The sequence below is a fragment of the Anopheles gambiae genome, chromosome X (assembly GCF_943734735.2).
Source record: "Anopheles gambiae chromosome X, idAnoGambNW_F1_1, whole genome shotgun sequence".
Classification (NCBI taxonomy): domain Eukaryota; kingdom Metazoa; phylum Arthropoda; class Insecta; order Diptera; family Culicidae; genus Anopheles; species Anopheles gambiae.
The window spans coordinates 2,321,817-2,335,245 of record NC_064600.1 but is presented as its reverse complement, the minus strand read 5'-3'; the positions used below and the strand labels follow the sequence as shown (position 1 = coordinate 2,335,245).

Below are 13,429 nucleotides of genomic sequence, written 5' to 3'. Positions count from 1 at the left end.
AAGACGATCTTATTTCAACGTCTGGTGTCTTGGATACTCCATAACTACACGCTGATTTAGTTTCCCAAAGATGATAGTCTTTGTAAGCTCGCCCCTTTAGGAAACTTCACTGTGCATCTAACCGAAAAAGCAATCGATGGGAACACATTGCAGTCAGCTGTGACTTCCCTTGGGAGCTCTAGAACGGAAATGGAGCTGCGATCAACTCTATCAACTAGTTACATTTTCAAACCATTATCTCTATACCTATCTACTCCTTCGTCCCGTCTAGCTTATACTCCCCGATTACAGACCGGCGCCATTTCGATTTGATTGGCAGCCTTTACTGTCATCTCTCCAGCAAAGTTGCTCCATTTCCACCTTCTTAGTTGGGACACGTTAGAGCGAAAGTGATTCCATTAAAATGAATCCACCACCACCTACGCGCGCCGATGCATTGCCTTTGATGTCGCGCCACTTAAACTAGATGACGGTTCGGGAAGAAATTCCCTCAACGGGACACTGACCTGTCCCCGATGGGGTTAAAGTGTGACTTCAAATGTTAAATCCCACTGGACGCCGCAAAGTATCTGAGTCACTCCTAGTCATCCCAGTTGGGTAGGGTAGCGGGTTGCTATTAGCTAATGTACCGATTATTGCTTATCGAACATTTACTTCGATACGCGAAATTATGATCAACAATTAAAGGAAATGGTTTTCGTGTGTTGTGTGCTCGGCTCCACCGGTTGCTTAATTATTGGCGCTGCTCCCCGTGGCGCAACACACGTGCAATGGGAAATTGAGCGAAATGGAAAGCTAAACACGCTTTAAAGGTGTGATCGTCTAGGACGCTGGTGAGGTTGATGATTTTTTAACGACGCACAATGGGACGCACATAACTTAATTTATTGCAATCTGCTACCTACTACACTAGGCAAAGCATTATCTTATTTTTCCTTCCCTATTCTTCACCGTTCGTCGCCTCGCAACGACGAAGTAACGAACGCGCGATAAAAAAAAATACGTTAAAAGCAAAAGAAGCTACAATGCATCGCTTACAACAACAAAAATAGGCCTGTTAAGCTACAAAGCAAGGGCAAAGCAATGGGTGTTTCCCGTTAGCATTTTTTTTTTTGCAACTGTTTGCGCCATCGAACGGTAATTCGCACCACATGGTCACGTGTTTCTGGTTCCCTTTTTTAGCGGCTATTCCATGTGCTTGAATGCGTTACCAAACTGATTAGTTCCTTTTTTTTTGTTGTTGCTCTCGAGAGAAGGTGTATGAGACCATCATTCGTACACTATCATGAAATATGTTTGAATTCCTCATTATGACGGCCAAGCTGTATCTCTTAAGCGAGCTCTACACTTAGTGTAGGAACAAATCGGTTTCAGCTGAGGTTACCAGAGCTGCTGAATTAGTCACTGTGTAACAAATCGTTCGGCGATAGAGATGCGACGAAAACGACCCCAAAAAAAACTCTAAAGAAAGACATCCCACTCACTCACTCCCCCATTTGGATTCGCCGACAGTGCTAACAATTAATCAGCCCAGTTCGTTTCGAGCCCGAAATTGTCTTGTTAAATTTCACCCATTCACTTAATTCCATGCCTTTTCTGTTCGGGCAAACGACGACGTGCCAACCACAGACAAGGAGAGGAGAACAATAATGGGGTTACACCGGCGACGACGACGACGATCATTTACGATTCGTTCCTTGCCGTTAGCGCCTTGCCGCGTCAAATGGCCACCCATCAAATTAGATTGACTAATCGGGTGAGGGCTCTTGATTTTGAGAAAACAAGTAGCACGACATTAGCAAAGCAACGGCGGCAGCAGGGCAACAATAGCAAAACAAAAAAAAACACGGGTAACGATCAAATAATCTATCCAATACCAAACGAAGGTCTTCTGAGAGGGTAAGGGAAAGGGGAACCGATCTGCTCGCTGACCATTCATCGGGCCGGTGATAGGGTTGAACTAACGTGTGGGATACACGGCACGGCCCAAGACAGTTTAGCGCTCACAACACATCACACAATCAGGATGATTAACCGGGGTGAGGCTATGGGACACACCTCATGATGCTGATGGGCCCTTTTTTTCCAGTGCCTGCCTCTCACAGCCGTTCGCGTGAGCGGCAAAACCGGATGCGTGCGGCAACCACGTGCAGTCACGGCCTAATGGGTGCGCGCAATTTTTACACAATGTACAATGTAACGATCGTTCTCCACTCTCCCCACGAAAAAAAAAAAAATAGCACTTTGAAGAGGGCTGGGACAGACGTCTATGTCACAGACCGGCTGAGGTGGGATTTGAATTTCATTTCGCTCTTCATATGCGTCCATGCGCCCAAAGAACTATTTTCAAAAAGCTTGTCACCTTCTGCACAGCGCTGCTGACGTCACAGGTGGCACAAAGGGGTTGTGCTCGGTGCGGAAGAACTTTACCACACAGCAGTGTCCACACCCTGTACAGGGGGGAATGGGGGTTAAATGATTGAATAGAATTGAATAATAGATGATCTTTTTGAACGGTCCGGTCAGGCAAAAGGTAGCAATACAGCTTCGATGCAATACCATCGCCAGTGGAAGTTTCTAGGGCACAATGAGGCAGCACTCCAAGCGGGACATTTCGACCAATGACCGGCCCTCGGGGCCACACCTGCCACTATCGCCATGATTGGCAAACCCAATCGCGAACAAAGCACCCATCAGCAGGGCAACACAACATACCAGGCAGGCAGGTAAAACGACCCAGCAGGGCACGCACACGGATAGACCATTGCTTCCAAAATTTGCATAAAATTTAATCCGACAACGGTGACCAATCTGTGGACTGTTTCATTCTTATCGTCCACTGGTAGGGATCGCTTTGAGAATCACTGCAAATACACGGATGCACCACGGATTCACATACGTGGAATGTGGTTGTGGAAATTATTAAAAAAAAAAAAATGAATTCAACAACGAGAGGTTGCTAACCTGCGCGTCTAACGCAGTGCCCGAAAATGGACCGCACAGTGCACACAAACAAGTTGGAATTGGTTCGTTGCGGCTCGCTGGCCCTCGATTCTAGCGGTAATGGTACGCATTAATAACCCGCGGCAAGGCGGTAGAAGCCCCAAACACACAATCCGTTAGTGAAACGTAAACCCCTCCGCATACGGGATACGCGCAACGGGGCAGGCGGGTTTTTTTTAGAATAAAATTATACAGTAGCGGCGGAGTTCACGATCCCGAACTTATGCGGAAATGAAAAGAAAAAAAAAAACAAACAGAGTCGATCTACCCCGTCGATCGTCACCTACTGGCGCGCTTTGTTGCGTGCACTGTTGCACAACAGCAATTACCAAAAGCCCACAGACATGCCTAGCATATGTCCTACCTGATTCTGTACGGTCATCGTCAGCAGATGCCGCTGCAGCCCGACCACATTCGTCTCGAGCAGGATGGCGGCGATCTTCTTCGAGTCGAGCGAGCGAACCCGCGGCACCCACGGCAGCCCGAGAAACCCGTCCAGCCAGCCGACCGCACGCGTGTCCACCTCCGTGCCGAGGTGGTGGTCGTCGCCCGGCAGCACCGGGTCACCGCCCGTCAGCGGGTCCGCCGGCTCGTCCGACGGCTTGCGGTACCGCGCCATCGTCTTAAGTAGCTGCGGTGACGTTTGCTGCTGTTGCGATACGGTCGCCGGCTGTTTAATAGTCTCGGGTGAACTGAAATAAAGAGGGAGAGAGACAAATTTTTTATTAAAATAAGCAGGGGGGAGAGGTGAAAGATGTACCCAACCGAAACACTTACCTAGACGCACTTCTATTTACAGTTTGCAGATGGAGATCATGTAGTTTGCTGCTCAGCTCTTGCTTCTGACTGTTGGCCACCACCGCCAGTTGCTGGTGGTGCGGGTCGCGCGCCACCGTCAGCTTGTCCAGCTCGGCCTGCATCTTGGCCATCTGGATGCAGCCGGCCAGCTTTTCCGCCTCGTACTCGGACAGCTTGTCCAGCAGACGGTCGCGCTCCTTGCGCAGTATTTGTACATCGTGATCGGTACCGTCCGGCTGGTGCTGATGGTGGTAGCTTTTGCCAGTGACGGTGCTGGTGGTGGTGGTGGTGGCCGGTGCACCACCGGGCGATACCACCACCGTCGTCGCGGTGACACTGCTGCTGCTGCTACTGCTGCTGCTGGACGACGTTACCGGCACCAGCGTCGTCCCACTCGACGCACCAGCGGCCGGATTGCTGTGGTGTATGATGATGTTGTTGTCATCCGGACCACCCACCACAGCAGTGGCGGCGGCGGCGGCGGCGCCAGCGACGCTACCCCCCTGCGCCAGATGGTGATGAAGTTGATGATGGTGGCGGTGGTGATGCAGCGCCGTTGCATGATGATTACTAATAGCTAAATTGGTTGTTCCCCTAGGTCGCTCCCGCTCCAGGCGCAGCTCGACCTCCTCCCGGAGCCGGCTGCTCTTCCTATGTATCACATCGAGCAGATTCCACAGCTCGCCGCCAGTTTCCGCCGCCAGCCGGTTGGTTGCCGTGGGCAGGATGAGCGTTCCCTAGAAGAGAGTGCACAACAGCGGAGGCAACGTTAGTCGAAGAAAGCTACACAGCGAGAAGCGCCCTTCACATGCTTACCTGCACGGCACCGCTCGTCGAGGAGGCCGCACTGTGCGTCTCCTTCGAGGAGGACGTCTCGTTCGAGAAGCCCGAATCCTGTATCACACTGCCGTTGTTGCCTTCACCGCTCTTTGGTTCCTTCTTACCGCTATGGGAGTTGCTTCGGCTGCGAATCAGCGAGGACGACGAATGTTGCTGCTGCTGCTGTTGCTGCTGCTGTTGCTGCTGCTGCTGCTGCTGTTGATGCTGGTGGTGGTGATGATGATGGCCCAGGTCGGACACGTTCGTTGCGCCGGCTCCGGTGGTGGCCGTAGCCGGGCCGGTAGCACTAGCGCTGCCCGCCGACGGACCGCCCCCATCGCCCACAGTGCCCGGAATGATCGCGGTACTGGTGTTGGTACCGCTCCCGCCTATACTACTGCTGCTGCCGCCCGTGCCACCGACATCCGTGCAGCTCACCTCCTTCGGCGTTAGTTTGCGCCGGATCCGTATTCCCGGCTCCCACTCACGTCTGCCAGGGCAAGGAAAGAGGACGAAAACAAAGGGACATTAGATATGGTTGGTTACACGCGGCAGTAATGTAATCGAAGCTGCCAGGCGCTCGCGGCCTACACTTACCGACTCCCCAGGGATGAGGTCGATGGTAGACCGGTAAGGGTACTGTTCGCCGCTGAGGAAGCCATCTTCGATTTAAGATCGGGAAAGGTTTCAATAACCAGATCACGGAACTCCAGTAGAGCGGCGACTTCATTCTGCAAATCCTGCAACAAACGACAGATAACGAAAACAATTAAACAAAGAGAATGATGAGTGTACTCGTTTGTTAGCTGCGTTTCTGGAATGCGTTCACTATTCTTGCTGAGGTTGACTTTCCGGGCCGCTGGCACTCAACAGCATTCCTCACGACGAGCGATATCAAAGCAAGCCCAGATCTCACGCTGATTAAAATTACACAGCGCATCTTGTGCGTTGGGACGTCTTGGAAGTTGACTTCGACTTGAAACGAAATACACTAATAAGCCGGACACCAAATTAAGCTAACCGGAAGCGCAAGAAACTAGGCGAAACAACCCTAAACGGAAGATATCTGCTCTCCATTGCTGAAAGCGCTCCGGGGTATGCGGAAGCGCTATGGCCTCAGATTAGTCCCTTCAGCAACGATCCCCCTGTTTGTTTTCTCTCCACTAACGTACCATAACCTTCCTGGCGCACCGGTGCACTTGCAGTAGCATTTCTATTTGCTGCTGTTGGTTCATTTCGACGTTCTCTTTTCAATACAACAAGTTCTTTGCTAAATCAATCCTATACAGCTTCTTCTGATCTGAAACTCTGTCTCACAATCGTTCGCGCACCGGCTACTAGATATTGCTCTTCTTGTTCCTGTGCTATCTTCACCAGTGCACACCGCAGGGCTGGTAAACAAGGTGTACACAGCTAAGGTCGGTTAACGCTAGCGCCGATATGTCAAATCTAACTTGAGACCTACACACATTTCAAACTGACAGTAAGGATCATCATGAAATGACATTTGTAGGAGAGGACATTTTTATTACGATTTTGGGTAGTTTCGGGGTAATTTTAACGGGTTGTTTGATTTTCTCAAAATAAACAATGCTATAAAGTTTCTAAACTGTACTTTAACACAAACGCAGCCACAAAAGCTGTAAAAAGTAAAATTACCAATTTTAAAAGAATTCCAACACAAATTACAAAAAAAAAACATCAAAATGCTTTAATCAATTCATTGTAATAAAAAAACCATTGGTCGCTGAGGTCACTCCTTACGGTCAGAATGGAATGTAAAGTGGGGACGTTCGTGTTAAAAAAAAATCTACAAAAAATGACTTGGTTGATACGAGCTATGGTGATTATCGATGGAGTTTGCTACGTTTCGAAGCGTCTTTTTTGCTGTCTGTGAACGATTTTGTCATGAATTATGCATCGCTAGCAGTCGGTCGTCCGGTCGATTTGTGTAGCTACTAAATTACACTGATATTGAACATAGAATGTAGCAAAAATTCACATTTTCAAACCCTCCTTGTGTGGTGATTTCTGCTCGCCGAATTCTGCATTTTTGGTTTTGCTGCTTTCTGGTTCAGATCAATCACAAGACTGACGATCCGGTATCCACCGTTTCCTTTTTTCCGTGCTTTCTCGCCCCTTTTTCGTTTTCGCTCTTGCTTGATTTATTTTCCTTTGTTACTATTATCTTGCATTATCGGTACTCAAATTGAACGTTAACGTAGATGATTTTGACGAATCCTACCGCTTTACTCCCTTATTTAATTTTTTGATATTTTTAATGTATTTTCCTCTTTTTGTTTTAATTATTCCTGTGTCCTATTCCTGATCTCTACACCTTGGTATCTGGGTTTGGAGAAAATGCAAAGAAATGTAATATCTATTCTATTCTGTACAGCCTTTCTACAGTCACATGTAGAAATGCAGAGCCTAGACGGTGTTAATCGCGTTTGTGGGCTAATGGGAAGCCAAAGGAGTTAAATTGATGCCACACATCCACACATGCCGGAGGTGTACCTATGCAGCTCTTATATGCCACACGTGTAAGCCACGGGAGGAGCTGAGCACCAGGCAAGACGCAAAAAGACGATTGGTAACACAATATACATCCCTCGTCATTTGCGTATTGCAATACGCCTTCTTCTCCGTTCTGGCCCACCTGAATAAAGTTCCAAACGCCCGGCAAAACCGTGGCGTGGATTTACGGAGGTGTATGTGTTCGCATTCGAAACACCACCGGCAAGGGGAGCGTAGCAAGGATCTAAAGGTATTATACCCCGTTTTTTTTTTTTTGCACGCTGCTTCCGATGTAGGAGCAGCCGGAGGTTAGCCGGCAGCCATCGACGGCAATCGACCGGGCCGCGTAGTTGCATCACCATTTGCACCCATTTTACAACTGCGCCGGTACCACCGTTCGCTTCTTGGCGATTGGCTAGCGCATGGGGCAAAGCATGATGTGTGAGTTGGGGTAGGCCCACCCCGCGTAATCGACCGGGCTCATCTTTGCGTGGGGGTGATGTGGTGTTCGTCGCTGGCTGCGATGGTTCTGCGAGCGCTGGGTAGGACCCCACAATTTTGTCACCATGTAGGGGAAGGCTGCTAGCACCGAGCAGACTTTGACACTAAGCCATTCGATGCAATGCATTGCGTAAGCTAACCTTCGGCAGGTTTATAGATGCGCTCGTAAATCGGTACTTTTGTGTTACCGAAGTTGAACCTTGCAGCTCTAAATTTTGTATCGTTGCCCATCTGAGGGAGCTCAATAATTCTTCATAAGGAGCAATGTACTGAAAACCCAATAATCCAACATTAACCTAAACCTGTCAAACGGGATTTGAATTAGCTCCTACCCAGTGTACTCCAAAATTGCAAAACATGATATCAATTATTGGATTTAAGTTTCATTGGAGTACTATTGGATTGCGAACTAGCAGTTCCTATATCCAGGTGACATCTTGAATGTAGTTCTTCTTGTGCAGACATCTACTCCTACGCAAGCAAGAAGCTGAAGTCGTAATGTAACTAGCAGACTTCTATTTCCACGAAGATCTCAACCTTCAACGAATGCCTGAATATCTTCTGAAGCCTACGCTACAGAATGCTCACAATTCCTATTTTCTTGTGGGTACACACACGTGAGTCGTCCTTACCTGTAGTGACTTTGTTTGATCGGTGACGTGATGATAGTGGTACGTCTCGGCAGCTGGAGTCCTCAATGGCACATACTCCATACCAGGTCGCGGAACAAGTGAGCACAGGTCACTCTGTGGAACAGAAGCGGGAAAAAGAGCAATGGAAAATGATTAGGGTAAGCGATATTGATACAGATGGTAGAAGCACACAAGTCGCTGTACGGCTGTGTGTGTGTTGTTTTTTCCCAATGATTGATGCATAATAGCATCGGTTGTGCAATTAAGCCGTCACGATGCGATCATAACACGGCACAGCAGATGGAACTCTCTTCGCTGCACCGATGGCGGAATGGCTTTCGATCGAGCAAATGAATCACGATTAGCATTTGTGCCGTTTCGAGCAGGGCCCAAATGATATAACGATTACTAGCAACGGCTGCATGGCAGCTTCCCCATAGCGAGGCTGCGAGTCTATGGACTGGAGATAGAGATAATAAGAAAATGTTCGCAATCGAATGGTTGTTGATGGAGGAAAAATATTGTTCGCTATTTTCGCCTTTCGTCTGGAAGCTTCGGCTTCACTTTCGTTGGTGCTATTTTACTGGAGTTTTTTTTTTTGTAAGCCTCATGTACATCTCCGTCAATCTTACGTTTCATTTCCCAGCATCCTCGCTGCCCATCAAACTGTCCCGCGGGCGCGCAAATTCGGCGTACAGTTTTTTTCGGTTCGGAGCCCACCACACCCAGCCCCCACGGGGAAGTTGGCAATCGGGGCAGTGCCCATTACACACACACATCTCGATCACGCGCCCTCTAACACGTCCGTCAAAGACGCATGCAATAACAATACCAGAGCATGGAAAGAAAAGAAAAACACTTGCACAAACTGAACAGCAGCCGCACAAGCGACAAAAACCGATTCCGATCAAACGAGAGCATAACCACAAACGCGATAGCGTGGTGGGAAAGTGTGGAGGGAACGGGCGAGCGTGCGCACTGGCTGAAATGGTTGCACAAATCGCGTTTGTCACATCCGATCGGTGACGGTGACTTTCGCTTGTTGCGGTCACGCATTTTTGCTTTTTTTCACGGTCTGCCCTACAAACGCCGTGCCCTGTGTAACTGCACGAGGCGCACAAGTAGTCGGCACATACACACAAACATACACACACACACACCGGGCCACAACTTCCTCTGTAATCCAATGAAGCGATGAACGTTACCAGTGTATGTGTTGGTCGGGTGTGCTGTTGTTTCATTTCGTTGGCACTTCTTCTCATCCGCGTCTCAACTCGCCCGCCTGTCTAATGTTTTCATCGGGCGAGCGCGAGCGCCGGGCAGATCTCATTAAATTATTGGACACAGACGAAAACCCCCGGGGGACGAGGGCAAGCCAAAAAGGGCCAGCAGCAGGGCGCAATCGGTTTTTTTTTTTTTTTTTGGATTTGTGCACTAATCCTGGCACCTTTTGGTCTGCATTGTCCGACCGTCTCGAGTCGTGCCGAGTCGTTTGGGAAAGGCGATGAAATAGTACATTTTTCTGTGGAAAGGTAGGCGCAGCAGAGATCGAAGAGTGACGTCTGAGGTGGAAAAAATCGGAAAATTGTTTATCGACAACCGATTGACGGGCCCGTCGGGAAATCTTTTACCCCTTTGCCTGTAGGTACGTGAGAGAGATCACCGTCACTCGTAAGGGAGGAGAAGCTGTGTGAGGCACGATACGTGAACTAAAGCGCCTTTACCAGACCGATCGGATATGTTGGAGTGTGCGGTGGCATTACTGTTTCGTAACATTTACCACAACGCGGAAAAGATCGCTTGGATGATTGCACTTTTGTTGGTGTAATTTTGCGCTTTTGAAAACTACACATTGGCCGGTTTTTTTTTCGTACATCGCTTCTGCACTAATTGAAGTCACCCGAAGTATGGACTTCACAGATTGCCTCTTCATCCTCACTCAAATCTTTTATCTCCGAATCTGTGTGTTTCGTTAAACTATCGCAAAGATAGTTTAACGAAGGCAAATAACGCCTTGTAACGCCACCGTACCCGGCACTTACGACGTAACGTCTTCAATAATACCAATCCAATCGGGGTTTTATCGAGAGTTTTCCATCCGGTTGCAAGACACACGCCACAACACCACCGCGAGCCACCGCGAAAGCGCTGAGGCGCTTGCTAATTATTTGTTCGGTTTTCCAGATTTTACAATACCAGCAAAGGCACACACATACACACACACTATTAGACACGGTGGCGTGCTTGACCATTGAGGCATGGGGAAGAAGGGCGGATAATGTACCCATCCACACCGGAGGGGGGCCTGCTCTTTGTTGAAAACTTGCCCCGGCAGTGCGCCAACGCTGGCCGCCGGGTTTGGCGTATTGCTCCATCCATCGCGACGAGCTCGGCCGCTCCAGATACCGTCGGAGGCCCTTTGTCAACATTGGGGTGCGCGCCGCCGGCGAAAACGGTCTGATTAGGCGCCGATCGGGTAGGCTGCGGTTTCGATACTGCCCTATTACTGCCGCCTAATAAGCGCGGTGTCGTGACACTAATCACACTATTCCACTTTTTGCTCCGCCCGGTAGCGACCCTTGCGGACCTTTTCCCCCCGCATAATATCCACAACACACACACACACACACACACCCCACGTCCTTGTGCTAGTGGATAGCACAGACAAAACAAAGGGGAGTAGGGCGGGGAAGCGAACAGATCAATCGTTTCGTACCATCATGGCTCGTCCATTTTCGACCGGTGTCCCCGTTGGTTTTACGACACGATTCTTGGATGGAGCAATTATTAAAAAAGGCGGCCCTGAACGATTCCGCCGCTGCGTTACGGTGTGCGCGTTACGCAAGCGTTACCATATATTTATTTTATTTTTGTTATTTTGTGAACTTGCGCGCGCTTGCCAAACGGTGACACTAATATTCTAATATAAGTTGACAGAAGATCGAAAACGGATTAGAGAATTATTTAATTTTGTCTAAAGTTGATGCCGAGTGAAAGACAGCTTCTGCGGCGGCATCAATTTTAAATTCATCGCACTTCTTCTTCTTTGTTTTATTTTTGGAATAAAGGGGTCTGTTCCTTGACCCTGAAGAAGAAGAACACAATTACAGTAAAACACAACCCCTTTTTTGCTATCCAAAAGCAAGAATCATGCCCCCTCTGTGTGTCATATATAGGTGAGAATTGAACTACTTCCGACCATAACGAAAGTCCTGCACGCTTCCCATTACACCATCTGGCTGGCCGAATTCAATCGCTTAACGATTCGATTTGTTTTCGAGTGTCGCATGTAGGGCAAATTCACTCAAAAATTGAGCTATCAAAGCCAATATTGGCAAGGCAGAAACCCCAGAACGGATTTGTCTTTATTCGAAGAAAAACTCTCCAGTCCGTTGGCACTCTCATGATCACTCTTGCTTTGGCTACACGATCATCTTCTTGCATTTTTAGCCGGAGCCATCCACCCACTTCTTCGCGCGTAAGGTGGCGAAGGAGGAGGAGGAGGAGGAGGGGACTGCGCTGCTAGTGGCAGCACAACAATCAAACTTTCTAATCGCATTTAATCGGTGCTCTCACTCGCACGCATCACCATCATCATCATCAAGTCTCTTCTAATAACTTCCTTCTGGTTCAAAACTTCCCCCCCCCCTTTCTGTCTCTTTTTCTCGCTTTCGCTCTCTCTCTCTCTCTCTCTCTCCCCCGCTCTCTCTGTGGAGTTTTACTGCACATACACACACTCTTTCTTTAGCGCTCTTTTTAGCTAGAAATTAAACAGGAAAGCAAAGCGCCATAATGATAGCCGGGGCGAAGTTAATGGGTAGCCTCCCCCCCCCCTCGTCCTCTTCCTCCCCTTACTCATTCGGTGCGCTCACCGACTGCAGCTGCTACTAACCTGTGCGAGAGAGTTAATTGAATTCTGTTACAAAACGAAAGAGGAGGAAAAAATAACTCTTTTTTTCGCTAAAGTAGACATCAATTTTTCATCCTGACACGAACACAAACACCTGACCATCTTGTTTTTTGGTATCGTTGCTTATCTAATTCTTGTTGCAAGTCAGAATTATTAGAAGCGACCATTTTCCGATCTATAATTTAATGTTTTTTCTTCTCAATCTCTTTTTTTGCAAAACAACTTAGACCTAAAATCATCTTCTTTTCACTATCTTTTCTTACTGCACACCACCCGGTCCCAACGGCAAAGTGCAGGGTTGTACCGCCGGCAGTTGCTTTCACTTACCCCGGGCGGGTTTACCGATGCTGAAATTATTTCTCGCCGTGCCCAACACCCTCCCACGCGCTGCTCTCCCGGCGACGCGGTCACCAATTTTGCTAATGCGGAATTATTATGTTTAATGCGATTAAATAATGCGAACTAGCGCTGCTGCTTGGTGGTGCGAACCAAACACCCGGGGGGGGGGGGGGGGGGCAGAGGGGTGGGGAGCGAGCCCAAGCTCCACCCATGGGGCGGAAGAAAACAAAAACGCCCGGCCAGAAACGCACCCGAGAAGAAGCATTGCGCTAGACGATCACAAAACCACCCGTGAGAGGCTACGTACAGGAGAGTGAGCACCGGGTGGAAGGGAAAAGGCGAGATGATGAGCTTGCGGCTTGGGATCGGTTCACGCCTTAGCGAAAATGGAAAAATCGACTGGTTTGTCGATCTGCACAACAAAACTGCAACACATCAAGTTGAATGCTCTTTTTCGCCCCTCCGCTCTTTCTCCCTCCCACGCCATTTTTCTATTGCTCTTTCGGAAACAAAACCACTGTTCAACGAACCCTTCTTGGTTGCTGCAGCACCAAGAGAAAGATAGAGTGAGAGAAGTATGCCGCACGCTGTGGCGGGCGCCGTCTTCAATCCAATATTTCGAGCGACTTGATGGTGGCCATTGCCCAAGATATTGCCTCGAACCGATTGCGATTGTTACCCCTTCCCTCGCTCGCCTCGCTCAAGACTCACTTTAGAGCCTTTTGTTTTTTCCGCGATTAGTTCACCACCGAGCAGCAGACGCGGAGACGCTGAGAGGGCAATCAGAGATGTTTTTACAATCGAGCGATAAAAGTAAAAAGAAAACCTTTTTTGCAATGTTTTATTTTTTTTTTTTTTTGTTTACGTTTGATTCCTTTCTCGCCGGTAAAGAAAGTAATTGAATTGTGGC

At 48.6% G+C, this 13,429-nt stretch overlaps 1 protein-coding gene across 11 annotated transcripts in view; it reads right to left on the bottom strand.

Annotated features, from left to right (window-relative positions):
• LOC1272117 (serine-rich adhesin for platelets) overlaps positions 1–13,429 on the bottom strand; it is an 83,507-nt gene that overhangs the window by 12,487 nt on the left and 57,591 nt on the right. For 7 of the 11 annotated variants that reach the window (XM_061660470.1, XM_061660484.1, XM_061660477.1 and 4 more), the window contains 5 exons: positions 8,271–8,384; positions 5,218–5,360; positions 4,618–5,110; positions 3,781–4,538; positions 3,368–3,695 (listed from right to left, as the gene is read on the bottom strand). In XM_061660470.1, coding sequence (XP_061516454.1) covers positions 3,368–3,695; positions 3,781–4,538; positions 4,618–5,110; positions 5,218–5,360; positions 8,271–8,384 — 1,836 coding nt within the window. The remainder of the gene's footprint in view (positions 1–3,367; positions 3,696–3,780; positions 4,539–4,617; positions 5,111–5,217; positions 5,361–8,270; positions 8,385–13,429) is intronic. The other 4 variants (XM_061660514.1, XM_061660509.1, XM_061660524.1 and 1 more) reach the window with 1 other exon arrangement.